At 41.6% G+C, this 26,338-nt stretch overlaps 2 protein-coding genes across 4 annotated transcripts in view; one reads left to right on the forward strand and one right to left on the reverse strand.

Moving 5' to 3' along the window:
• cenpp (centromere protein P) overlaps window positions 1–26,338 on the forward strand; it is a gene marked incomplete at its 3' end in the record, with an annotated part of 124,062 nt that overhangs the window by 84,878 nt on the left and 12,846 nt on the right. The window lies entirely within an intron of this gene.
• Window positions 747–25,977, reverse strand: ecm2 (extracellular matrix protein 2, female organ and adipocyte specific). Of its 3 annotated transcripts, XM_083938984.1 has the most exons (12): window positions 25,859–25,977; window positions 17,845–17,976; window positions 17,113–17,274; window positions 13,931–14,119; window positions 10,955–11,749; window positions 9,293–9,408; window positions 8,942–9,077; window positions 8,379–8,536; window positions 7,105–7,244; window positions 6,499–6,611; window positions 4,762–4,975; window positions 747–2,585 (listed from the first exon to the last, which is right to left on the reverse strand). In XM_083938984.1, the coding sequence occupies exons 2-12, from the start codon at window positions 17,972–17,974 to the stop codon at window positions 2,417–2,419; spliced, it is 2,322 nt and encodes a 773-aa protein (XP_083795110.1). In that variant the 5' UTR covers window positions 17,975–17,976; window positions 25,859–25,977; the 3' UTR covers window positions 747–2,416. The 3 variants fall into 3 exon arrangements, with proteins under 3 accessions (XP_083795110.1, XP_083795112.1, XP_083795111.1); XM_083938986.1 differs by lacking the exon at window positions 13,931–14,119 and having other exon boundaries at window positions 10,955–11,710; XM_083938985.1 differs by lacking the exon at window positions 13,931–14,119.

Genomic DNA, 26,338 nt, shown 5'->3' on the forward strand with positions numbered 1-26,338 from the left:
TATTGCACGAGGGTAGAAGACATGTGAGGCAAAGATAACCCCATTTTATCATGACTCATTCTTTAATAGTAATCATGGCTCCACCTCCACGCTGAGGTCTGAGGCGTTAATTTGATAACATGAAAGTAAATGACTTTACTCCTCAATGTACTGGATGTGCTGAAAGTGAAGGGACTCAGGGAATTCAGTGGAATATAATCTAACTTCCTGTTTGGATATGTGAGTCACACACCTCACAGGTTGAGTATTTACATTCAGTGTTAACATGCGTCTAATCCTTCAGAAAAGAAATGAGATATTCTACGGTTTCCCAGATGGAAACATGAGGCATGTGTTGGCGCGTTCCAGACCTCTGAATCATCACTTTTCATCAGTTCAAACAGTCTGATACTGTGCTCATTCACAGCAGCTCCCGAATCATCAGGCTTCTACTTATAACATTTTCAGGCTTGTTGAAACCTGAAGGTGATTAAATATATGTCAGGGGATCCTTGCGGACCCTCATGGCTACAAGAACACCTTATTGCTGTATATCCGCTTCCAATCTTGAACCCAAAAACATAATTAACATTACTACTAGTGCTGCTGTTGTCATTATTATTCTGTTATTTTAGTATTTTGTAGTATAGTGACCAGAGAATGTGACTTTCTAACGCTGAAATATTTTCTTCATGACTTAGTGAGGGTAGGTTGGACTTCATCAATCAGGCAGAAATTAAAACATGAAGTTTATTTGAATTCTGCATTGCAACATTGTGTTTAACTATAGTATATGATTATTGACACACGAAAAAGTACATTTTGTCATATAAATTATACATTAGGCCAGCCAAGAGCAAAGCAAGTGACAGAACTATCTGGTATTTGTAATAAAACAACAGTTCTTAATGCCAAGTTAAATGTCAAAATGCACTGCTACTACCTCCAGTCGATGCTTTTTAAAGCAAAGGTACAATCTGTAAGTACCATAAGAGCATTTAATCCACATCTTGCCCGCTCAGAAGTAAAGGATATACTCTCCCAACCTGCAGAAGCCTTATCTTATTCATTGTTAGTGCTGACGTTAAGTTATATATTATACAACAGTTAAACAGTGCGATATTTGAAGTATAAACATAGACCTAAATGTTTCTTTGTTAGGGAACATTTGTAATGGGAATTTACAGTTGGGAAAATACTTCAGGAGCCAATGGTTCCTCCCACATCACAAAGGCATTTGTTAGAGGGTTCTCCCACTAATTGGGTTTCCTCAGTCCACATAGTCCACATAGCTATACCCACCTCCATGAACGTCTGGATGAAGCAAACCTGCTAAAACCACTTAAATATGGCAACTACATTTAAAAAATCTCCTATTTAATAATGAGATATGGAGAAATAGAAGTTTCATGGATGTCACTTAAGTTATACGGGTCTGGCCCAACGTCATTCTAAGACTGCAAGTAAAACAGGGAGTATAGGAACAATCGACCTCCAGTGCAATACATGCATCTTTTGCTGTGGTTCTATCAATGAATGGAATCAGTTGCATAAAGAGATGTATTGCTGAATAAAGAAATCTCTGCAAAACATTTGATGGATTTCAGCAGATCTCTCAAGACTGTTGCATCAAGAATAAATTTGGCTTAGCTGCACCAGAGGAAGTTACTGTCCTGCTGAGGAAATGGGCAGAGATGTCATGACTTCTTCTGTCTCTGTGTCAGAGAGATTAGCCCTCAAACCCCACTCACACTAACTTAATCCTTTACCCTTTAGCTCAGGATGGGTCACACATGTGATCCCACCACTCCTTTCCATGTCAGAGGTTTTATGAAAGAAGGCGTTGGAAGAAACAGCTGAGAAATGGAACATGATGGTGGTGAGGTTGTTAAAAATAATGTGTTGGGCTTGTGGTCTCATTTCATCGAATTCTTTCCATTTCTTTATTAGCATTTTCATTTTTACTGTGCATGGAGCAGGAGTTCTTTCCATTTTAGAGAGTTTAACATCTTACTAAAGGAGGCAGCTGTGTTTGATTTCGCAGTCTGAAGGTTTTCTGTCATCTTCAGGTTAAAGTGGAACAACTTACCAAACCTAAAACATTGAATTAGGGCCAAAGAAAAAGAAAATCTTATTTTTAGGTAGCTTGTAAGGGTTCATTCCAAGGATATGACAGAACAGTACATTCCCATAAGGGAAATTACATCAGCAGTAACTGTTTTGACGGTTCAATACCTTTTTTCCATGTTCAACCTGTACATCATGTGAGAGTAATCTCTTATTATTCTGGGTGTCGTTTCAACATACAGGATGAGAAGAAGCTTTGAAGGGGAAATGTGTCTTGTGTTTTTACTTCTCTCGGCACATTAAAAAACAAAATATTTGCCCCTGTATCTAGGGTGTTAAACAATTGTCATTTGATTTAAATTGTGTGTGGTCACTTGGTTTTCTGTGGTTTTAAGACCACACTGGAAGAGGAGCGTACACAGGAGAAGGCTTGCGGCGAGATCTTCTGGGGGTTGATGTAGTTGTTTTCCAGCCTCAGGGCCACCAGAGTGGAGTCCCCGCTGTGGTTTGGGTCACAGATGCCTTCATCAGGGATACTCCTGAAATACACAGCATCGGGACGAAGTTAGATGCACTCTAAAGCTTCAACTAATGACGACTTGATCATCAATTAATCTGATGGTTATTTTCTCAAACAGTTTATAATTTGTTCCATAAAATGTCAGGAAACTTTTCAGAAGAATGTCACAATTTCCTAAAGCCCACTGTGGTTTCTTTAGATTGCATGTTTTGTCCGGCCAACAGTAAAGTATTCAATGTACTATAACATAAAAAAGAAAAGAAGCAAATCTTGAACTGAGAAGCTTTTTTGCTTTATCAGTTTCTGACATGATTAATTGATTATCAATATCTCACTGGGGAAGAGCATGACTGGGTCCTGGGCCCAATTATATTCCCTCTAATAGATGCTCCCTCTGGACAATGTTATCATTCTTCGTCATAACAGATCTATTAGTTATTCTCGAGTCACATATAAATGGTTTGTTTTTTTGCCTCTTAGGGGCATGGCCAAATTAGACCACTTTTAAGGAAGAATGATGCTGAAATGCTTATACACACTTTTATTTCAAGTTGCCTTGAATACACAATTCTCTTTTTTACCAAGCTACCTAAAACATCGTCTAGAAAATTACAGTTAATTCAGAATTAAAAGTTGGTTATTTATATAGTTTGCATTCTAAAGTACCATGCATGTTGAGTTTACATAAAATGTGACTTTCATATAACACCATTTTACAACCTGGAATAACTGTGGATACTGTGTATGGACCTGTGAGTGACTAATAAGGTGATTCAGGGAGACTTGGGTGGAAACTTGAACCAACTTGTGTTGTTTCTTGTCGTCAAGACGACGCTCAGTTCAGTAAACTTTCAGCTTTAATATTGTCTGGCAGGCGGAGATGAGCAAGATAGTTGTCTGCTCAGGCTCTCATCTGTTGTGGGACTCTTTGTTGTTGGTACTGAATTTAAATATTTTCCCCCTTGAGCTGTTTATTATTCTTTAGCGGGAAAACTCATTTTTTTGCAGCTTGAGAAAGAAACCATCTCTATTTTCATTATGCTGTAAATGAAGACCAACATACCAATAATTTACATTGATACTTGATCATTCCTAATTATTTTAACTTGGGTCTTATTTCTATAGCTTTGTTCTTCATTTTTAACAATCATGATAAAATCGTTCTCATTAAGTCAGGAAAACCTTCAACCATAGCAGTGTTTCCCATACACAGACCAATTTGGGGCGCTGTGCCACACAATCATCACTGAGCGCCACAAATTGATTCCGGGTTTTTTTGTTTTTTTTCAACGCGTTGTTGAAATATTGTTCCGTTTATTCATCTCCGCATAGCACTCTTTCTCCCTGTCATTCTCGTACACACACACACACACACACACACACACACACACCTCACTGCAGCTTGTGTACTGACGGTCTGCAGTGAGTTTGCGCTGTTTCGCTCTAACTTCTGGTTGGTGCTGAAATCTGAGCTAGGGGCCGATGCATCTTGAGACAGTTAAAGTCGATTAAAATGTGTGACGATTCAAATAGGTTGAGATGAAAAATAGCTCTCTGTGCTCATGTAAACACAATATCCTGAATATGATCATAAACCTCATAAACTGGATATTCATGAACATGGAAACGCACTCATTTGTGAGTGTGCAGAGATCTCAGCTCCTGAAACTAGAGATATGCTGATATTCTTCAAAAAAAAACATGTAAATTCTTAAGTACTGTAGGAGCACAGGTTAAGCCTTAGTTTCTTTGTTTTCAATTCAATTATTGCTTTTGTTATTTAAAAAAAGATATTTCCAGTTTTACTTTTACAAAGAAAAGGAATTGTGCACTGTTTGCAGTTTATACCACAGAAATAATCATTCTTAAATTTGAAAAAGAAAAGAGAAGAGTATAGCCTACATATATTTTGTAGATTGTATCACTTTTTGTTAAAAAGTAATATCATATTGTGGATTCAGTATAGTGAATTGAATCCAATCGTGAGTTGAGTCAGTAAACCCTTACATCCCCACCGATCGGTCTCGTTAAACTGTGTTTAATATCAGGCTACTGGTCCAGCTGCAGTGTTGTTATCGTTGTAAAAAAGACATATCTTTGCTGTACCTACAGACATATTGTTATTTATATTGTAGCATTGATACCTGGTCTGTGGGAAACACTGAGATGGATATTTGTGGACGATGAGTTCATACCTGATCTTATTATTGTTGAGTCTGAGGAAGTGTAAGTTGGTCATCTCATTGATGCCAGACGGGATAGAGACCAGCTGGTTGTGATCCAGACACAGTTCCACCATTGATTGGTACGATCCGAAGAAAGACTCCGGTTCAATTGCTTCACCATCTAGTTTGTTGTAAGAGAGGTAGAGGTACTCCAAACCAGGTTCCATGTGGGCGAAGACGTAACCTGTGGTGGAGGTGTTGGAAGAAAACAATGTAACTATGGGAGACCAAGACAAAGATGGTGGAGCTGTTATTATTGGTTTTCTACAAAGGTTGACAGAGAATCCAATGATCAGTTGTTTAAAATGGTGTCCAACACATCAACCATCGATCTTTTATTTTCCTGTAATCTTGTTGGTTTCTTTTTTTCCCCCTGTTCTGTTTGGCTGTGACATATGTTCCCATTTCTACTAGACAATAAGAAATTCTCTCGTCTAATTCTTCAGTCTTCTGACTCCAGACTATTTTCAACTAGCTAACTAGTGGCCCAGTAAGCACTCTCTATTGTTCTTCTTTTTTAAAGTATGTGTTGTCATGCTCCGTACAGGTGCAGCAGTAAGTCCTTCTTTGGCTCAATCAGTCACAATCAAGAGCACTACAACCGATTCCTGAAAGTACCTGGGCACTTTAGTTTAATATCATTTCCTGAGCAAGGCTCAAATGTAGAACTAGGGGTCCAACACCAAAGCAGGCACAGAACAGTGTAAACAAAACCAAAGAAAGTGAATGCATATTGAACCTTAAGCCCAGTTCAGAGCAAAAATTTGCGACGAGACAAGTTGAAACTTGCAACTACTTTCAACATGGAGATCTGCAACGTTCTGAAACCTTCCAGTTCACACCAGTGAGACGAGGCTAGACTGTGTATCATCTCCATAGCGACCCATCTCTATACTTCTCTTGTAACAGCTGACTTTTTTAGGCTTTTTTTTCGTAGCTGGATATAATTTGTAGCATTATAAAATAGAAATGAGGACAGAGATAGTGAGATACCCGCTACAGCTGCATTTCAATTTGTGACAAAATGGCAAAAATAATGTTTTATTTCCCTGATTCACTGCTTTGTTCTCGATTACCGCACTCCTTATTCATTGTTTTGCTCACTCGACCCTCCCTCTCTCCTTCTCTTTATCTCTCTCTCCCCCTTTCTTTCTCTTTTTCAAAACTGCCATTTCAACCAGCTGACAGTTTGTCAGTGACTTGACCAGCGGCCTTTGCTGAGACTAAATTGGATGTTATAACAGGTGACGTGTGTTATGTTCTAAAACCAGCTGCTGCCGATTTGACAAGTTGAGTTGCAGGCGACAACATCAGCCGGTTTTAGTCAAGATGAGACGGGTCAGTTCAAGTCCGCTGCATCTTTTACCTGCAACGTTCTAAAACGGTTTCATCTCGTCCAAAATCTTTGGTCTGAACTGGGCTTAACATTTCATTATGTCCCTGCAGTGGAATTTCTGTGTCTAGCAACTCTTACTTGATGTACAGATGCGGGTTCACAGTGCACCATTGCCTTTGTTTCAAAAACTTTAAAATCCATCCCCTACATAATCACTTTGGAGCTGTTAAAAAAATACAGTAATATGTTTTTTTTTTTGTGTGGCCTTGAGCCAAAATTGTTGAAGACAAAATTGTCCTCTGTCCAACAGTTAAACCTCCCATAGGTATCATGTTTGTCAGCCAGGTGTTGCATCAACACTTTCCACCTACCAGGTATCCTCTCTATGTTGTTTCCCACCAGCACTAGGTGGACCAGAGATCTGGGAAGGTATGATGGAACCAGGTAAAGGTCATTATTTGAAAGATCGATGGACTCCAGATTTCTGCAGATAAGTAGGAAGGTGAGGGGAGGAAGGATTTGTAAGAAAATGAAAGAGAACATAGTGAATGTCTGATTGTCCTTGGAAAAACACTGAACATAAATGTCCCCAAAGCAATTTCAGTCAAAAGCAACTGGGACCTGAGCCTGGTCAGTTGCGTACACAAACTGATGAAGCCTCTTGGATGAGAGGTGAAACGTCTTCCTAGACAAACAACCAAGTCCAGTTGCTTTTGACTGAAATTGCTTCGGGGATAAAGATGACCTGGACAAATGAGAATATTCACAGGCGGAACAGAAATGAGATACCATCCACTGTGGCTTGATACTGTAAATATAGCGCCAAAGCAAATGTTCCTTTAATCTTTGAAACAGCACATGAAGGTATGGTAATTCAATGAAAAATATCTATATTGGTGACTGCCAAAGTGACAATTGAAATAGATCACTAGTAAATTTGTACGACCCAGAAGAGGCAGGGGTGATTTTTGTCGGACCTGTGGTTGATCCAGGCCAGTGGGGCGATCCTGGTCTCATCCAGCCTATTGTGTCTCAGAGAAATGATGTTCAGACTGTGGGTCTGATTGAAAACTGTCTCTGAGATTTCCTCAATCAGGTTGTTCTCCAAGTACAGCTCCTGGAAAAGGAAACCAAATGGTTTAATTGGTAAGGCTTCTTCACTGAGGATTGAGTCATTATGTTGTTAAAGTGTAATCTACCTCAAAACTAAATTAACTTTTATTCCACATGCAATCTTTGTTTAAACTGTTGCACATTCACATTCTGGTGTCTGCTTAATTATTCTACATCCTTAAATTATGATCGTAATCAAGCTGGCTATACAAAGGTATAAATGTCTGATAATCCTGGAATCCCAGAGCAAAGAACGAATGTTAAAAGTAGATCACAATCTTCAGGACTAATACTTAAGAAAATATATGGGGTTTTCTTTCCAAGGTTGTAACATGAGGTTGGTGTTAAGGTGGATTTACAGCAGCAGCATGGCACTGGTGTTTTGCAGCATTTGTGGTTAACCAGAGGCTGAAATTACAAGTTGGGTGGACTGGTTTCCCACAGGTAGGAGCAGAGTTTACTCAGTGGAGAAGTCTTAAACGCCAGACTCAAAAAGAAAATACTGATGTGTCAGCAAACCTGAATTCCTGACTGCAGTCAGCTGAACATGGACCGGGCACCTGAAATTATGCATTTTACCCCTGAATTCACATTACACAAATGGCAAATATCCTTTACCGACATGTTGTTTACTTTGCCTCGACGCTCTGTTGATACGTCATACGCTTCGTTGATCTGATTGGTTGATTCGGCCTGTGTATCACCAACATAGGTGGTGATAGACAGATGATTTATCCAATCAGCAACCAGTATTTTCGCCTTTTCCCAAATGATCTCCAACCGAGAGTTCCCAGATGGATATGCAGAGCAAATGAGAATTATGTGAATAGTTAGTATGTATTGAGCTTTTCCTAAAGTGTTGTACCTATATCTGACAACTGTCATCCAAACAGTCAGCACAAAGTCTGAATATCTTTTAGTTATTTCTCGTTTAAGCTCAGCTTGAGGATTGAGCTACATTCACACTAAGCAGAGACTGGCTATTTGTTTCTGAACCCAATAGAGAGCACTGTGTCCTGAACTTTTAAGTCAAAAGTCTGTCTATATGAGGTACCCCAATGTGGGAAATGAACATGTAAGAGCTGAAGAGATACAGTAGTTATGTAAAAAAAATATATATATATAAATTCCTTAATACCAGCAATGAAATGGGAAGGCCTTGTGGTATGGTGCGGAAGTGGTTTCTGCCCAGTCGGAGGTAGAAGAGCTCAATGAGTGGAGCGAATGCCAGAGGATCTACATTCCCCTCACTCAGCAGATTTCCCTCCAACTCCAGAATCACCAGACTGCTCAGATCTTAAAGATTAAAAAAAGCAAAAAAAAACAGAAACGTCATTATAATCTGTAAATCTAAAAGGAAAAGTTACTCTGCAAAACGGAACAGCAAATTCTCATTTCAAATCTCATGCAAGAGCAGGTCTCTAAAGTGGAGCAAATAACTTTTTAGGTGGTTTTTTAATAGTACATGTAGATTTGGATGATTTCAGAGACGATCCATCACCTGACAACATTAGTCAACTGTAGAGAGCTAACATTACATTAGTGAACTGGCCAAAGAGGATTTCCTGGGGGGGAAAAATGCAATATTCGGTATCATCTTGAAAAGGTAGAGTCATTGTCATTGACTGACAGCTGACAGTAATTTTTGACATGAAAGTTGATGTCAGTATAGAGGTGCCTAATGGGAGACTGTGGTGTCACCTTGGAAGCTGTTTCCATTGATTCCTCTCAGTCTGTTCTCACTGATCTTCAGCTCCTGCAGGGTGGGGGGGAGGTCAGCGGGCACAACTTCGAGAAGGTTCCCGTCCAAGTACAGACGCCTTAGCATCTTCAGACCCTGACACACAAACACACGCACACACACACACACAGGCACACACACACAGGCCCTATTGATACTGGCTGACAGCATTACTTTATATATTCAATTAGTCTGTTTGTGTCTGCCTTCACACTCTAGAGAAACACTATAATTGAGTCACAGGCAGATGGTTGTTGGTTGGGGGGCGGTTGTGTTTTACTCTGAAGGGCTGCAGTGGTTTAGTATCTTACTTTGAAGGCTCTAGGATCAATGCCTTCAGAGGTGAGTTTGTTTTTCTTCAGGTTGATCCATTCCAGGTTGGGGATGCCATTGAAGGCTTCTGCTGGGATGCTGCTGATGTTGTTGCCTGCAGGTCAGAAGAGTTTTAGTCAGTTCACATGTATAGGCAGGTTCTCTGTTTATTTTAGTGTTGCACAGTATACCGATACTAGAAAGGTACCGCGGTACCCAGCCGTTAAAAAGAGTTCAGAGAGCTGCAGGTTAGAGAAAGATAACATCAATATCCCCGGATCTAACATTAAGTCAAGCGAGTGTTTATTTTGTGAAAAGTTAACTTTTTTCATCATCAGAGTTGCAGGAGGCAGTCAGGGGTAAAGCTAACTGCTTAACTGTCCGATGTGGTTCACACATCTCTGTATGCAAACAGTTCACACTGGAGACATTGACTTCACCATAACATGTGCTGGTGTTCACAAGTGTTATGATCAACAACACAACAAAAATTGTCCAAAGAATTGTCCAGATAATAACAAACATGTTCTGGTTTTCATATGTCCATGTTCTTTGACAAATCTGTTTTCAGCTGCATAATCATTTCATTGTTGTAGCTACAAAGTTAGTAGCTGTAAAGCTCAGCAGCTTTAACAAATATGTTTTTATTTTTAAGTTTAAGTGTTTTAATTAAGTAAAATAAATAATTTTAAGAAGTTCCATATTCTGTCATCTAATATTTTATTCCATTACTTTTGATGATATTTTAGTTTTATGCCGTGGTATTGTTTCAGTATCGGTATCGAGATATTTTAGGCTGGTATCGTACCGAGGTCATAATGTTGGTATCGTTACAACACTAGTTTGTTTTATTTATTTATTTTTTGCTCTAAATTTAATTTATAATATTGTGTTCCAATCATTTTTTGATCCTTGTTCAAGCTTGATAAAATGCCAGGTGATGACAGTCACTTTCGCATGTTTTAAATGACATTTCCTGCAGCAGGTCATCATCTTTATGTAATTAACAGTAATGCTGTTAGGCCACAATTGAATATTGTCACATTAATGTGCTCCCCATCAAACTAAACTCAGCCAAAGATGTTTTACAAGGTTAAAGATGCACCTTGTTAAGTGGACTGTGTGTTATGGTTGTCTAACAGAGTGGTGCATATTCTCTGGTGAAACGATCAGATCGAAATGATCGTGTATTTCTTTTATTGTTGTCATATTTTAGCTAATCATCTGAAGTTTAGCTAACTGTTTAAATATCAGATTTTTTCAGAATTAGTTGAGCTGCTCAACACTCTTGCCAAGTTCCTCCTGGCAACAGCAGAAGTACACCTTGGCTTACAAGTACCCCGGGTTTAAAATCAACCACGTGATCGTTCTGAATTAGGACCTCCAGTATTTCAAGCAAGTAGCTTATAGAAAATAAGTTTTGCAAAATTAGGTAGGCTGTAACCTAAGCAGAAAAAAATTCTCAACTGAATCTTTGAGTTTTTACTTTTAACTTTAGTTCAAAATTTTAAAAGTTGAACCCAAATGGATCGGATTAAATAAAATGCTAAACCCTTACACTAATGACGTCTGTTATAAAGTAGTAAATATTCTCCTGCATGTCACAGTGGGTGGAGCTCTCTGGCACTACTGTCTCTTGTCTTGTCGTGGTGCTGACTTACCCTCCAGACTCAGAGACCGGAGCTCAGGTATGGACAGAGGTGGGAAGTAGATGAGTTTGGCGTTGTCACATGTCAGAGTGACATCAGAGATGTCGCAGCCTGGAGGGAGGCCTCCTCTGTTCTCTAGCACCACCTCGCTCTCCTCCTCCTCCTCTTCCTCTTCTGCCTCCTCCACCTCTGCTTCAACCTCCCTCAGCTTATCCTCTGTCGCAGCAGGAGGTCTTGGGATCGGAGCAGGGAGGAGGTCTGGTTCCTCGGGTTCTTCCGGTTCTTTTGGGGGCATCTCAAACACATCTCCTCTCAGCCACAACTCCTCCTCTTCCTCTTCCTCTTCCTCCACCAGAGCCAGTAGCTCCTCCCTTAGCCTCTCCTCCTGTCTCCTCCTTTCCTCCCCTAGCTTCCTCTCCATCTCCCTAGCCTCTCTCTCTGCTGTCTCCTTCCGCTTCCTGTCTTCCTCATCCTGTCTCCTCTTCTCCTCCTGTCTTTTCCTCTCCTCCTCCATCTGCCTCCTCCACTCCTCCTCCTCTTTTGCCACCTGAAGCCTCAGTGCCTTCTCTTCCTCCCTCCTCTTTTCCTCCACTATCTTCCTTTGTTTCTCCGCCTTTTCCTTCCTCTGCTTCCTCCTCTTCTTCCTCGCCTCGTCCTTCTTCCTCAGGCGCTCCTCTTCCTCTCTGTGCTCCTCTTCCTCCCGCCAGAGAATTCGCTGGATCTCCTCCTGGGTCAGCGGGTTCACGGGCTCGCCAAGGTCTTTGGGAACTGGGGAGTCACCAGAAAGGTCAAGGCTGAGGTCAGGGTCTGGAGTGGGTGTGGGGTGATGCAGGGCAGCCAATCAGAGGGCATCAGGTGGTCAAGAGGAAAGAAAAAAGGTGACATACAGAGGGATAGAAATAGGAGAGTAGAGAAGACAAGAAAGGAAAAAGCAGGGAAACAAATAAAGGAAATCGGAGAATGATACAAGATGGAGATGGAAGTTGGGGAGGACAGACAGAGACGGCTGTGTGTTAGTGTTGCAGACAGACAGACAGACAGGTACAAGACCAGCTTGTTGTAGCTACAGAGCAGACGGCTGCTGTAGACCAGTCTGGACCAGATCCCGTTCAACTATTCTTAATGACCACTTGTGTTGCTGATGTTGGTGCCAACTGGTACTGAATTTAAATGCATTCAAACAATCTTATATCAAACTCTTAATGCTGTTTGATATGTAAAAAACCATGTTCCAACAGGGACATCCATTAGATATTTAATGAAAAGGCAAAAAAAAAAAAAAAAAATACATGTCTGACAGTGTCTTGTTGCCGTAAGATTTTGTAAAATTGTGGGTATGCATAATTGGTTTGCTGCACTATTTATTTTCCCCGGTGATTATTTATCGCATGTAGAGTGTTAGGAGTGAGTTGGTTGTTCTTCCAACCGGTGAGACGACCATAAATGAGAACAACTCCAGACAGATTTTGAATAATTGCATGAATCAGATATGTGAGCAGGGATCAGATTCAAAGGTCTTGACTCAGGTGTATGATAATGCTTGTTACTATGGAGATGACATGGGGCTGTGGTCTCCAACCCTGCTTCTGGAGACCTGCCGCTCTGCACGTTTAAAGTATCCTATCTGATTCCACTGATCTGATTGTTATCAAGCAGGTAAAACTTGTCAAGTGCTTGATAACGAGCAGATCATTAAAATCATGTGTGTAAGAGTAAGGAGGTACCTAAAACCTGCAGGGCAGCAGTTCTCCAGGAGCAGGGTTACAGACCACTGACATGGGGAAAGTGTAAGATGTCCCCCGACACTTTAGCTTAGAATACCTGAGTGTGACTAGATGTAAATAAAACTGCTTTCATTTATTTTTTTCCAGCACAGTTGACTCCATACATACAGCAGACATAGTTTACACATAGTACTTATACTGCACTTATACAGATATGTACATGTTTGTATGGTCGTTGCTATCACTTTAATGCTCAACACACAGTGATAAGTCATAGACAAAATGACTTTTGAGAGGTATTCACCTGCTGCAACTCCATACACGCACACAACGACGAGTTACTGTCAATTCAATTACTGCATTTTTCCCCTCATAACTTCACAGAGGTTGCATAGAGATGTTTCCTGTTTACAATACAGGATGCACGCACATCAGGGACATAGAAAACTCATTGCCACAATTTCAGGATTGTTTCTATATGGATACTTTCAGTATTTAGAAATAAAGCATTACATTACTACAATAACCAACATTGTAGGAAGAAGCTGAATTACTACCTCGAAGATAGTTTTTACAGGTAGGGGAAATTAAATGAAATTTCTGCTATTTGCTATAGTGCAAAAACTCAATAAGATTAGACTGTAGTGTGCGCATGCAAAACCTACTCTGTGCAAAACTGTGTTGACATAGAATCTACAGACTCACAGGATGATGAAAAGAAACGTGCACATCTGTTTGTGAGGTTTTTCTGTGAAAACATAATGCATTTTCCATCAAAAAAAAAACCTCTATCAGCTGTCTCACATTTCTTTTACTTCCTCCAGCAAGTATGCACAGATCACAGTTATGTTGCTCTTTGTATTTGTCATGGATTCAGACATAAATCCAGTCTTAGTTTTGATGAGATTGAACTGACAGTAAGGGGAAACCAATCATGGACATGTTGAAAACAACATGTGGTATCTCCCAATAATACAGACATGGTAAAACTTTCACAACATGTGTGTTGAACTGACCCAAAATGTGCTAAACACATTTTTAAAGCCATGATGGAACCAGGAAGCAACATGCCGAGGCCTCAGAGACGAGTGATGTAACATGATGAACAGTTTAATTTTGAAATGTGACATCTACTGAAAAAATCATCCTGTTAATAATAATTATGATTATGCCGTATAAAAAGTTTACTGATTGTCAGAGAGTCCTCTCATCTCTGTTGCCTCCAGATGTTGCACCATGGCGTCGCCACATGTTGTGTTTCTACCTGACTCCATGCAGACGGGGCAGCACTCCCCAGCAGGGGTGAAGGGGAAATGGCAGTGCGTTATAGGACAGGTGATCCCGTCACAAACCACCCGCCCTCCATTGCAGAGACAAGTCACACAGGGCTTTGGAGACCAGACGGCCTGGTCGAACATGGTCAGACCCTGGTACACACACTGGCCCTGCTTACCTGAAACAACAAACACAGTCAGTTCAGTACTTCATTCTAGTTCAAAATCTTTTTTTAAGAGGTCCAAGTGGGTGGAATATAAAGGGAGTACAATTATCTGTTTATTACTAAATTATGATTGTTATCAGTTTACAAGATACATTTTTATTTCTGAGTCTATACACTCAAAATACAACCTTGACGTACATATACAGGCAATTGCCGTCCAGAGTTTACGATGCAGAGCAAAATCTGTGCATGTTCACTTGTGTGGCACCCACCCACCACATACCCCTGCCACAGTGGGCAAAACCGCCTTCCCTCTGCTGCCTGCCCTTATTCAAATGAATGGAGGTGGTGAGTAACCGCACAGCGGTGTGAAAGCAGCTTTATCATTTATCGTGGCCATTTTGACTGAAGATGTTGCCCCTGTTCTTATTCCCAGTGAGGGAACAGCTGTCATTGTGCACAACAGCGACATAATTAAATCCCCGAACAAGTCAGAAATATCACCAGTAGTTCAGAGTAGAACAAGGGAAATTCAAACTTGTGGGTCCCATCTTTAATCAAACATGCTGACCCTCGTCATCCTCCTCAGCAGCAGCAGCAGGCCCTGCTATAGTAATTGCTGTATGTGTCTAGTCAACTCTAAAGCCTGTACTTTACCATCAGAACCAGACAAAGCAGTGGCTTGTAGTGTTTCCACTCCTCCCTTTGCATTAACTCCACCTTTCAACAGCAGACCTGGGACAGGACGAGGCTCTGACTGACAGTGAGTCAGTAGAAAAGACTGTAAACCACTATGATACACCAGGAAGAGGCTCTTTGGGTCTATTTTAAGTCTGTCATCTATCCTTTCTAATGGTATGCTCTTTGTTACGTCCATAGAAACACAGGTAGTTAAGAGGCTCAGGTTATTTCTCTTAAATACTGTCTCTCTTATATCTGTCCTTTTTACAGACAGCAATGAGACTGTCACCCTGTCATCTTTGCCAGAGCACACATACTTTAGAGCTTTTCTTTTCTTAGTAAAATATTGTCTTGCTGTCATAGAATATCTTTAAAGTCTTGTAAATTGCAGGGGTTTCTTTAAACAACACAGCAACCATCAGACTCTGCTGTGGCACCATCACTGTATGGTGTTCACTGCATATCAATGTTTTTAACAGAAGTGAAACAATTAGTTGACTGGCAAACAGCAGTTTTGCTAATCAGTCAATCACTTTTCAAGGAAAAATAAAGTCCCGGCTAAATATGAGTGTGACCGACCTCTGTGATTCCTTCACTCTTGACCGTGTGAATTCATGATGTGAAGACACTGAATTCCTCTTTTGTTTTTAAACTCAAACTTTGGGAACTCTTGATCTAAATGATGGAAAACAACTGATTTGCTTTTTCTTTATAGAATGTTTTTTGTAACGCTTGGACTTGAGTTTACCTTTTCCACTTGACAAAATCGTAACTTTTTCTGCTGCTGACTGAGGTTATGATCATGCTAGGTTGACCTTGAGAACTGCTTATTTCTGATCTGTTTGGTCGTTGTTACATTAGTCAGTTTTGTCTGCTTGTCTGAGCACAGAGGCATGTTCTCAGATCCTAAACAACAGCGAAAACGGAAACAGAACAAAATCCCCTGCAGCTACCACCAACACCACCTTCCCTTCTAATTACATAATGCTGACTTTATTGTTTTAAACTGAAGGGCTTCGACAGGGCTTTGAAGTCTTGCTTGAGTCTCTGTCTTCATCTCTGTGTGAGACTTATTTTCTGTCGAGCTCTTTTCCCACAGATGGTTTTCCCTTTTGTTCATGGTGGTGATGATTTGTCATTAAATTAGAGTTTTAATAAGGGGCAGCTTCATTATGAGAACAGGATGAGCTGTTCTCTTGAACCCTGTTTGAGTAAATTGTTTTTATTCAGTTAAAGATTTTGTTGACAAGAAAACTGTTGTGTAAAATACCACTTAAGAGTTTAAAATGATGACATATTCAGCCGGTTTTTATGTTGATTTACACATAAACATACTAACTATGAAAATTAACTAGTTAAATTGTTTTGAGAACTGGTCAAATTTGCTGCTTAACATTTGGGTTTCTTTTCTAAATTAAAAGAGGCCTTTGTGGGTTGTTTTTGGATGTATCAGAGATTTAAACATATACAAACTGTCACTGGTGTTGCTCAGCGACTTTCACATGGTTGTTTTCTTTTGTACTTTGCATATAACGTTAATACACACACTTTAGTTCCATTGTTTCATGATTTAAAACTCACTTCCCGACAGGAAGATAGTTCAGTCGCAATACACAATGCATTGTCATATTTGTCAGTTGTTGATTAATCAATTAGCCTATCGATATAAAATGATCTGCAAAAATCATTCAGTGAATAGTGTCATCATTTATCAACTAAAGCCAACAAATGTTTAATGGTTCCAACTTTTCTAGATAAGGTGCTGATTGCTTTACTCTGGTGTAGTTTTAAATTAAATATTTGTTGGTCTGTTTGTTATTAATAATAGTTGCTGCAGATTTTAGAGGTCTGGTACCCATAACACTCTTCTCCACGAAGATTTGTAGAAATATTAGCATTATCGCTGGATCATTTATCATCTTTTAACAGAATCGTATCATGGTGAAATCATATCTTGTGACACATAATTACGTCATCTAAATTGATAATAACAAGCACATTTGTCACATTATTTTGAGTATTTCTTCTCCTAATTATTAATTCAATGAGAAAACACTGTATTTTACATTTATCACATATTAGTTATGTGATACAAAGTATACAAAAAATAGACCTCTCCATGTGGTTATTTCATATATATATATATATGCTATATTGTGATACATATTGTTATCGATATAAGAAATTACCTTTATCGGGATAGAAGATTTTGACCATATCCTCCGGTCCTAATTAACATGTATTTTTACAGAAGTATAATATCATTAAATCATAATTTAGGAGGCCTGATAAGAGTATCTGTAGTCGTTACTGATCCCACTGACCTGGGATAACGTTGTAGCTGGAGTGCTGTTCTTGTACGTTCTTGTAGGAATCCAGGAAAAGAGTGTTTCCTTGGTTGTTTCCAGGCTCCACTGGGATGCTGGGACCAGGAACCAGTCTGATCTTCAGAGGTCTAGGGTGCCCAGCTCTGGCCCGCCCAAGACCTGCAACACATGGTCATATCAGTGTTCATCTATGTAGAACTTCTAAGAGGCAGCAAAGCAGTTCTTGATCTTACTGAATTCTTTGCTTGAGACTGACTTCAATGTATTTCCACTCTTATTGTGAAATCAACAGCATACAAAAAAACATTTTTTAGCGCAAATTCTAGATTCTAGATAATCACGTGATAAAACACTAGAATGCCCAAGATGCTCCCCTGTGGGACTCCATGTGTTATAGGTTCATCTGATGTTTGCTCTGTAACATTTGAGGTTTTTACATCAGAAAACATGTATGCACTTTAAAATATAAGATGAGAAATATAAGATGATGTTAGGACAGAACGATGAGTTCAAGGCTTTTGAGATGCAAGTCCCTGCGGCCAGTGGGTGTTGGTCAATGCTAGAATGCTAGATTAGCATTTTCTTCTTGTTCTGGTCTTTGTGCTAAGCTAAGCATACATGTCCTGGACCTCTCTGTACTGGACACACAGATATTAAACTCATAACAATCTTGTCATCCAGCAAATCCTTGTGTTAGCCATTGTGCATTCAGATATCTAAGAGGCTTACCCTGTCCGTCCCTCTTCCTCTTCCCCCGGCGGGTCCAACTTTCCTTATGAGGAGTGTCCCTGAACTGGCCGTCCGAGATGGTCAGGACCACCAGCAGCCACACACTGGCCGCCACCAGCCACCACTTCATCCCTGCAGAGCAGCACAGACCAGGTTCAAGTTTCCTCACAGGAACCTTTGCCTCCAGCGAAGGCTTAAGCTCTCACATTTAAAATTTAGTTAAAACACAAGCAGCCGTACACTTTACAATACTCAACGCTACAAACACATTGTGGTCTACACCCCAAAAGAAAGAAAAAGAAATGGGTTCAACACTCAGCCCTAGATGTTATTGGTCCCTCATCAGGAATCGACTCTCATGATGAAACTTGGCTTCCTCTGTGCTCAGTTTTTTTTTCATGTCTCCGTCAATCTGTTCGTAATTGCTCCTGTGCTTTTTTGCTCCAGTCACCCATTATCCTGTCAACCTGCCTGCCTGCCTGCCTGCTACCCGCTTGTGCTCTCCCTGTTGCCATCATCTCCAGCTTGCAAATTGTTTGTTACTCGGAGGACGCCATTACCACGTGGACAGACGGACCTTCGGAGATTATTCACTAAACACTGGGCACGCCCTCCTTGTTAACCGTGCACGTTGTGAAGATATCTTTATTAAAATCTTTAAAACTGACTCTGAAGTTTTCGTGTCTGCATTTGGGTCCCAGTTTCCCTGTTTCTCAGTAACCGTTCATGACAGAACGATCTGGCCAAAACATGGACCCAGCAGACACTGAAGCAAACCCTCAAGGTTTCTCCGTCCGCCAAGCTCTCCGCCTGTGTTTCTCGTGTGGAGGGAAAACAGGTAAGGCCTCTCAATGTTACGCCTGTCTCGACTGTCTCATCTGCTACGCCTGTGAGTAATCAACTGCCCTGTGAACCTTTTGTTCCTGCACCGGAGCGTTATGATGGGAAATTAGGGGAGTGTAAGACATTTCTTTTCCAATGCTCACTGGTTTTTGGACAACAGCTACTCACATACGCTAACCATATCCCGATATGTGTTAGGTTTACTCACAGGCAGGGCCAGGAATTGGGGAGCAGCTTTTTTGGAACAATCCTTTGACCCAGTTTTCAGCAGTTTTCCTGTGAGATTCTCTCTGTGTTCAATCACCCTGTGTCTAACTGCGACACCAGGAATCAGCTCCTCAACCTATGTCAGGGTTATAGCCAATGCCGCTGATTATTCCGTCGATTTCCGCACCTTGATGTTGAATTAAGGTGGGACGACAGATCTCTGCAGAGTACCTTTTTTTAAGGGCTTAAACAAGGAGGTCAAAGACTGTCTTGTGGGAAGATCAGAGACAAGCTGTTTAAGATCGACAACCGAGAGAGACGGTCATCATCGTCAGTACACCCATCCTCACTTCCATTAACCCACGATTCCGTTCTAAAGTGTCCTAATCTATCTGCTATACCTAGTGCCAACCAGTCCCCTGTCTCTAGCAAGGGTTAACCGATGCAGTCGCCTAACCCCAGCAGAATGTCGTCGGTGGTTCAGAGAGAGACGGTGCACCTACTGCGGGGAGCCAAATCATCAACTAGCCGCCTGTCCCCTCCAGTTAAACGCCCAGTCTCAGACAGGGTTCTGGTGAGCCGTTCAGTGGTTCCAGCTATTCCCCGTAAAAGAGTGAACTTTTACGCAGTATTAAGTTGTAATGGTAGAGACTTGCCCATCAAGGCTTTAGTCGATCCTGGGGCCGATTCGAACATCATTGATACTGAACTGGTCCATGCTAACCATTTCCCTACCATTCCCCTTGAAGCGCCCCTAGTAGTTAATGGCCTCAGTAGAGAAGAATTGGCTCACATCTCGGCCGAGACTGCTCCTATTTCCCTGATTTGGAGCAGCCACTGTTACTTCTCGTGTCTCCGTTCAGCTCCTTCTAAGTGCTCCAGAGTTCCCTGCCCCTCATCTCCTGAGCCTCCTGAGCCTCCTGATCTGTCCTCCGTGCCTCCTGTCTACCATGACCTCTGCGAGGTGTTTAGCAAGACTGAAGCCCTGTCCTTACCACCTCACCGTCCATACAACTGTCAGATTAATTTGCTGCCCGGGTTGACTTTTCCTACCAGTCGACTTTACAATTCGTCAGCACCTGAGCGAGAGGCCATAGAGCAGTACATCGGCGATTCCATCAAGTCCGGTATCATTTGACCATCCTCCTCTCCCCTGGGGTTTTTTTTCTTTGTCTCTAAGAAAGATAAATCCTTAACACCATGCATCGATTACCATGGACTCAATCCTCTGCCATTAATCAATTCTGCTTTTGAATCCCTACATGGCGCCACCATCTTCTCTAAACTGGACTTTCGCAACGCCAGGCCATGGTGTTCTACGATGTTCTTAGGGGACCTGCTAAACCATTCTGTATTTGTTTATCTGGATGATATCCTTATTTTTCCCAAGGATGTGTTGGAACACGTCACCCAGATTGGAGAACAGATTATATGTAAAGGCAAGAAAGTGCGAGTTCCATGTCCCATCTGTGACCTTTTTGGGATACATCGTGTAGAGCGGGCAGGTGAAGGCAGATCCTGCTAAGGTTCAAGCAGTAACTAAATGGCCGACACCTTCCTCCAGGAAACAGTTGCAACATTTTTGGGGGTTTTGCTAACTTCTACCGTGGGTTCATCTGTTACTATAGTCAGGTGGTTTCACCCATGACCAAGTTAACCTCTCCTGCTCCTTTTATTTGGTCTCCTGCAGCTGAGAGTGCTTTCCAGACCCTGAAGGAACGTCTCTCGTCCGCCCCTGTGCTTGTGCAGTCCGATTCCTCCTGCCAATTTATCGTTGAGGTGGATGCCTTGGACCTCGGAGTTGGAGCCGTTCTTCCTCAGCGTTCAGTAAGGGACAATAAGGTTCCTCCTTGTACTTTTTTCTCCAGAAAACTGTCCCTGGCTGAGAGGAACTATGATGTGAGCAATCGGGAACTGCTTGCCGTCAAGCTGGCATTGGAGGAGTGAAAAACTGGCGGAGATTCCATTTGTGGTCTGGACTGACCACAAGAACCTGTTCTACATTCAGACTGCCAAAAGACTGAGCTCTCGTGAAGCCTGGTGGGCATTGTTCTTCGGCCGCTTCAACTTCTCCCTTACCTATCGCCCAGGCAGCAAGAACATCAAGCCGAATGTCCTTTCCAGACAGTTTGGACCAGAGGAGGAGGAGGAGGCTGTTTCGGAGCATATTCTACCTGCTTCCTGCATGATGGCCTCCTTCACTTGGGTAATAGAGGCAATGGTAAGACTTGCACAACACACTAATCCTGACCCCGGTGGTGGTCCACAGGGGCGTCTGTTTGTCCTGCTTGTGCTCCTTCCCAGATGCTCCAGGGAGGGAGCATCCCGGGATCACCAGAACCCTCTCCCTTCTCTGTCACTTCTGGTTGCCTTCCCTGTTGAAGGATACCCGAGAGATTGTCCAGGCCCGCACTGTCGGCCATGGTCTCATATTGTGCTGGACTTTGTGACTGGTTTGCCTCTCTCTGAAGGTAATGACACCATTTTGACTATCATAGACCGTTTTTCTAAGATGGTGACCTTAATTCCCCTCTCTAAGCTGCCTTCGGCCATGGAGACTGCAACCCTTTTGGTGGACCACCTATTCCGGTTACATGGGATACCACTGGACATTGTATCGGACCAGGGACCTCAGTTCACGTCCCAGGTTTGAAGAGCTTTCTGCAAAGTGCTGGGAGCCAATGTGAGTCTATCCTCGGGTTACCACCCACAGTCCAACGGGCAGAGGGAGGGGGCCAATCAAGACCTGGAGACCGGTTTACGCTGTGTTTGTTCGCGTAGCCCACATCATGGTGTTCTAAACACACCTGGGTCGAATACGCACACAATTCCCTCACCTGCTTAGCCACAGGTATGTCATCATTCGAGGCCTCATAAGGTTACTCAGCTCCTCTCTTCCAGAGATCAGAGATAGCAGTGCCTACGGTCCAACATCACCTTCAGAGGATCCAGCATATCTGGAGAGAGACCTGAGGGGCGCTGCTCCGCACTCTGGAACAGAACCGGAGGATGGCAGATTGCTGCCGCGTCCCGGCCCCTAAGTACAGGCCTGGTCAAAAGGTCTGGTTGAATTCTAGAGACATTCCACTCAATGTGTCATCTAAGAAGCTTGCCCTCGCTTCATTGAACCATATAAAGTCAAGGCGGTTGTTAATCCCTGTGCTGTTCATCTCAAACTCCCCTCGGCTCTGAAGATCCATCCCACCTTCCACGTTTCCCAGCTGAAGCCAGTAACCACCAGCGCGCTGTGCCACCTGTTTGTGCTCCCCCTGTGGCCATCATCTCCAGCTTACAAATTGTTTGTAATCGGGAGGAAGCCATGACCATGTGGAGAGATGGACCTTCGGAGATTCTTCACTAAACATTGGGCAAGCTCTGGAGAGCGCTTCACCACTCACAGTCCACACTCCTTTACCCCTCGTTCACCTTGCACTTTGTGCAGATATCTTTATTAAAACCTTTAAAACTGACTCTTAGTTTTCGTGTCTGCATTTTGGTTCCCTGTTTCCCAGTAACCATTCATGACACCATCAGGTTATTGAGATTGGGGTTTAAGGCGTCGACAATAAAAATGTTCTGTCCTAGACTTTGATTTCCTGTTGTTCCCCAATCCTCTCTCTCTTCACTCATTTCCTGTCTTCTCTCAAACATAAGGCATACAATCCTGAGGAAAGGCAATTTGTTTTTCACATTTTGAAATGCAAAAATTTTAATCCTGAATTATTGCAGAAACCAGCACTTAAAACAACTGGAACCAAATAGATCCACACTAGAAGAAAGACAGAAAGGGTTTACCTGCAGCAGCGTCTCAGACAGAAAGAGCTGTCAGTGCTGTCGCTGTCCCTCATATAGTTCTCTGCTGGGGTCCTAATGGCCGGTTGTGTGTGTGTGTAATGACTAGTCTGTACACAGCAGTCCTGTCATTATTAAAGCAGAGATCTGACGCTAACACACCTGATTGTTGGAGCAGATTTAACTTGTTCTCTTTATCAGCCTCAATAATAATAATAAATGTGCTGTAGCTGTGCCCCGGCGCATGACGGGAGAAGAGGCTCTGATTTGTTGGAATGGTGCCCAAACAAGTCTGAATGACCAGATAGAGACATTTAGTTTTTGGTCTTCTGAAGGACTTGAAGCTTTTTTAGCTTTTAGTGGTGAAACATCCTCCAGCTAAAGACCAATATTTTTCTCAGGTGTTGGAGACCAAACCTCAAAAGCTGATTTTGATTCATCAGGTCAAACACGACTCCAATAAGATAAGTGTAGACAGTTGTTTGCTAACAGGTAAGCCACAACTACTTTTTTTAAATAGATAATAGTTATATTCCTTTTCCTTGCCCTAAAGGGACCAAAACATGAGTTATTTTTATCATGCTGATAAAACAAATATATCTATCAACACTCAACGCAACGCTACCATTTTTTAATTGAGTTTTAATTGATCCTGGATTCAGTACCAGGTCCTGATTGTGATCTTTAAATTAAATGAAAACACAAAATAATCCACATCAAACTGTAATAACTGGGCCCAGATCAGTTCACGGTGCTGATATCAGCTTTCATTACTCGCAGTTATCCTTGTCCATTAACATTAACATGTTTTTTACTAACGACTCACTTCTGTTTGCATTTTAAATTAGCACATAAAATCCTTATATGAACAAAAACAACTCTGATCATGATCCAGGTGAAGGAGTGAGGCTGTGCATCCATGAGTTTGTGTCAGGGGACGGATGATTGCTAGTTATCTAACTTAACTGTTCTTGTTGCAACTGCGAAACTATAGATGTTTTTCTTCGATTTTAGCAGTTTCCAAACAGCTTTAGGTGCAACCAAGATAGACTGCAATCACATTTAGTGTCCAACAGCAACTCATATACATGACTTACCTTGTCCCAAACCACAACATGTTTCCACAACACATTTCTTTTTACATCTATAAAATGTTACAAGCTCCATTGACATATGATGGACGTTTTTAGGGCACTATCTGTGCATAAATCTACACGCAAACAAAATGGGGCGATGCGGGTAAATATCGTGCACTACATAGTAATTAGGGAGACAAAAGTGATCCAAAAAAATACAACAACCAAGGTCACCCTTATCCATGACTAATCATTCACATTTTCTTTAGATGAAAACAAAACTTAAGTCTGCAGCTCCACAGACTGGAGGTCTGAACACAGAGCGAGCTCTGAGACCCTCCCATCCCCAACTCCAACTGGCCAATAAGAAACCAGAATTCAGTGCTGACTGAGAGGGAAGGAGAGAGAGAGAGAGCTATGTACAGTAGACAGAGGAAGAGAAAAGAGGAGGAAGAGGAAAATATTCAGCAGCTCAGTTTCTGGATGAGCAGGCTCAGACGGAGAGACTTCAAGCAGGAACAGCAGAGGATACAAATAACCTGCAGGCTGGCTGTGCGAAGTTTAATGAAACCCAGGCAGTGTTTAAGCTGAAGTTCTGTTCTGTTTGCTTTCCCCAGAATTTCACTTATTAACTGGGCTTCAGAAAATGGTTAAAATAACTTCTGAACAAAACCGACTTCCATTAGACATGTGATTGGTTATAAAAGCTCCAAAACTCCACACACTATAAAGATCTTGACTTTTATAAGACCTCAGCTTTATAGTTGTCTTTGGTGTTTCAAATGTCTAACAGTCGTTCGGTTACTGTAAAAGTCCCACAACATTTAGTTTCATCATCACTGAATCTGTATTTTTTTAAGCAATTTGTCTATAAAATATCAGAAAATCGTGAAATATGCTCATCTCTGTCTCTGTTACCATAGGAAGTTTAGCTTCTGTTTCTTAACTGTATTTTTTCACAAAGTCTCTGTCTGTTACTCTGTAAGTCTTGAGCGTTACTGAGCTTTTATGTGCTTCTTGATAAACAATTTAGTATCTACAGAGATGATTACTGCCCAGAGCATCGTAGCTGCAGCGTTGGGATAATTCCCTCTGTGTCCTCCTGTCCACCACAAACACTAGTGATGTTCTGGGCATGATGGTTTGTCCTACAGCAGATTACATTTCTGGTATGGTGACAACCTTAGTTATGTTACTGCAGTGGAAAAGGGCTAATTGGGTCCTGATCCAGCACATACAATCACTCGCCTTACGTCCTCTAACTAGATCTGTTGACCTGCATGTGGTGGTCTGCACCCCTGGGAGAGTTCTGCCCTTTTTTTATATCAAGCTTCAGGTCTTGGGTCAGGTTCGTATTTAAAATGTGTTGGTCTCGTCATGTCTCAGGATTAGGTTCAAGGTCTCAGGAGTTGTAGGTGCGTGAGGAACTTTTCGTCACTGTGAACCCAATTCAACTATCTCATATTCTTGGAGTACAAACTGGTAAATAAAGAAAATGCAGCTGACTCAGTAAAGTTTTGCTTTGTTATATGCGTACCCTTCTAAAGCCTCATGGGAGTCGTGTCGAACAGGCTTATTTTCTGTTTAAATCCAGAAATGATTCTGGATTTATTTTGTACTAAGTCCTAAGAAATTACTATATATCAGTAAAACCCAGGCAAAGTAGATGACAGGTAATGTGAAAACCATGTTATTTAAGCAACAAAAAGATGATCTACCACATTTGGTTGTGGCACTCCCCAGATCTCTCAGAGCTTATTGTTGATGGGTTTTTTTTAAAACAGAACATCATCAGTGCGACGAGGGGAGAGTTTGGGTAGTTCTGCACCAAGACCAGGAAGAGCACAGATGTCTTCATGTGTCTTAAAAAATTATAGAATCTGGTTCCTTCATATCCATTCTTGTTCAGAGTCCTTATCAGGTTTTATTGAGAATCCTGTAAATCACATGCACAAGTTTTTTGGCTTTTTTTTCTTTTTGAGCTACGAAGACCATCTACAGCAACTGAAACAACGGTTTACAAATCTTCACCAGACAGACAGACAGACAGACAGACAGACAGACAGACAGACAAACAAACATTAACTCTACTTTACCTGCAGTTTGAAGGCAGCTGCAGGACTTTAGGCCAAATTCTTCCACACTCTTTTCCCCTCCTCTGGTTCTGTAGGAGCTCCAGGAGGTGTGTGTGTGTGTGTGTGTGTGTGTGTGTGTGTGTGTGTGTGTCGCTGTGTGATGATACTTCAAGTGTGTGTGTGTTTTGTTTCTCTGTGTGTCTCAAATCGTAGAGAAGTTGTGTGGAGTAGAGCAGGCTAATACAGCTGTGAGGGAAAGCCAGGATTTGTTCTGCAGCTGGGACAAAAAGAGAGAGAGAGAGAGAGTAATGAACAGACAGTGAGAGAGAGAGAAAGAAAGAGAGAGACAGGTCTGACATCTGTCTTCCTGTCTGAGGGAGGACACTGCCAACATGCTGTATGAGGATATTGGAGAACGACAGTAAAGCACACTGACAAGGGTCAAAATTTCACATGTTGTACGGTGAAAAAGGACAAAAGGAGGTTAACGGAGTATGAAAC

Source organism: Echiichthys vipera (assembly GCF_963691815.1).
Source record: "Echiichthys vipera genome assembly, chromosome: X".
NCBI classification, from domain to species: Eukaryota; Metazoa; Chordata; class Actinopteri; order Perciformes; family Trachinidae; genus Echiichthys; species Echiichthys vipera.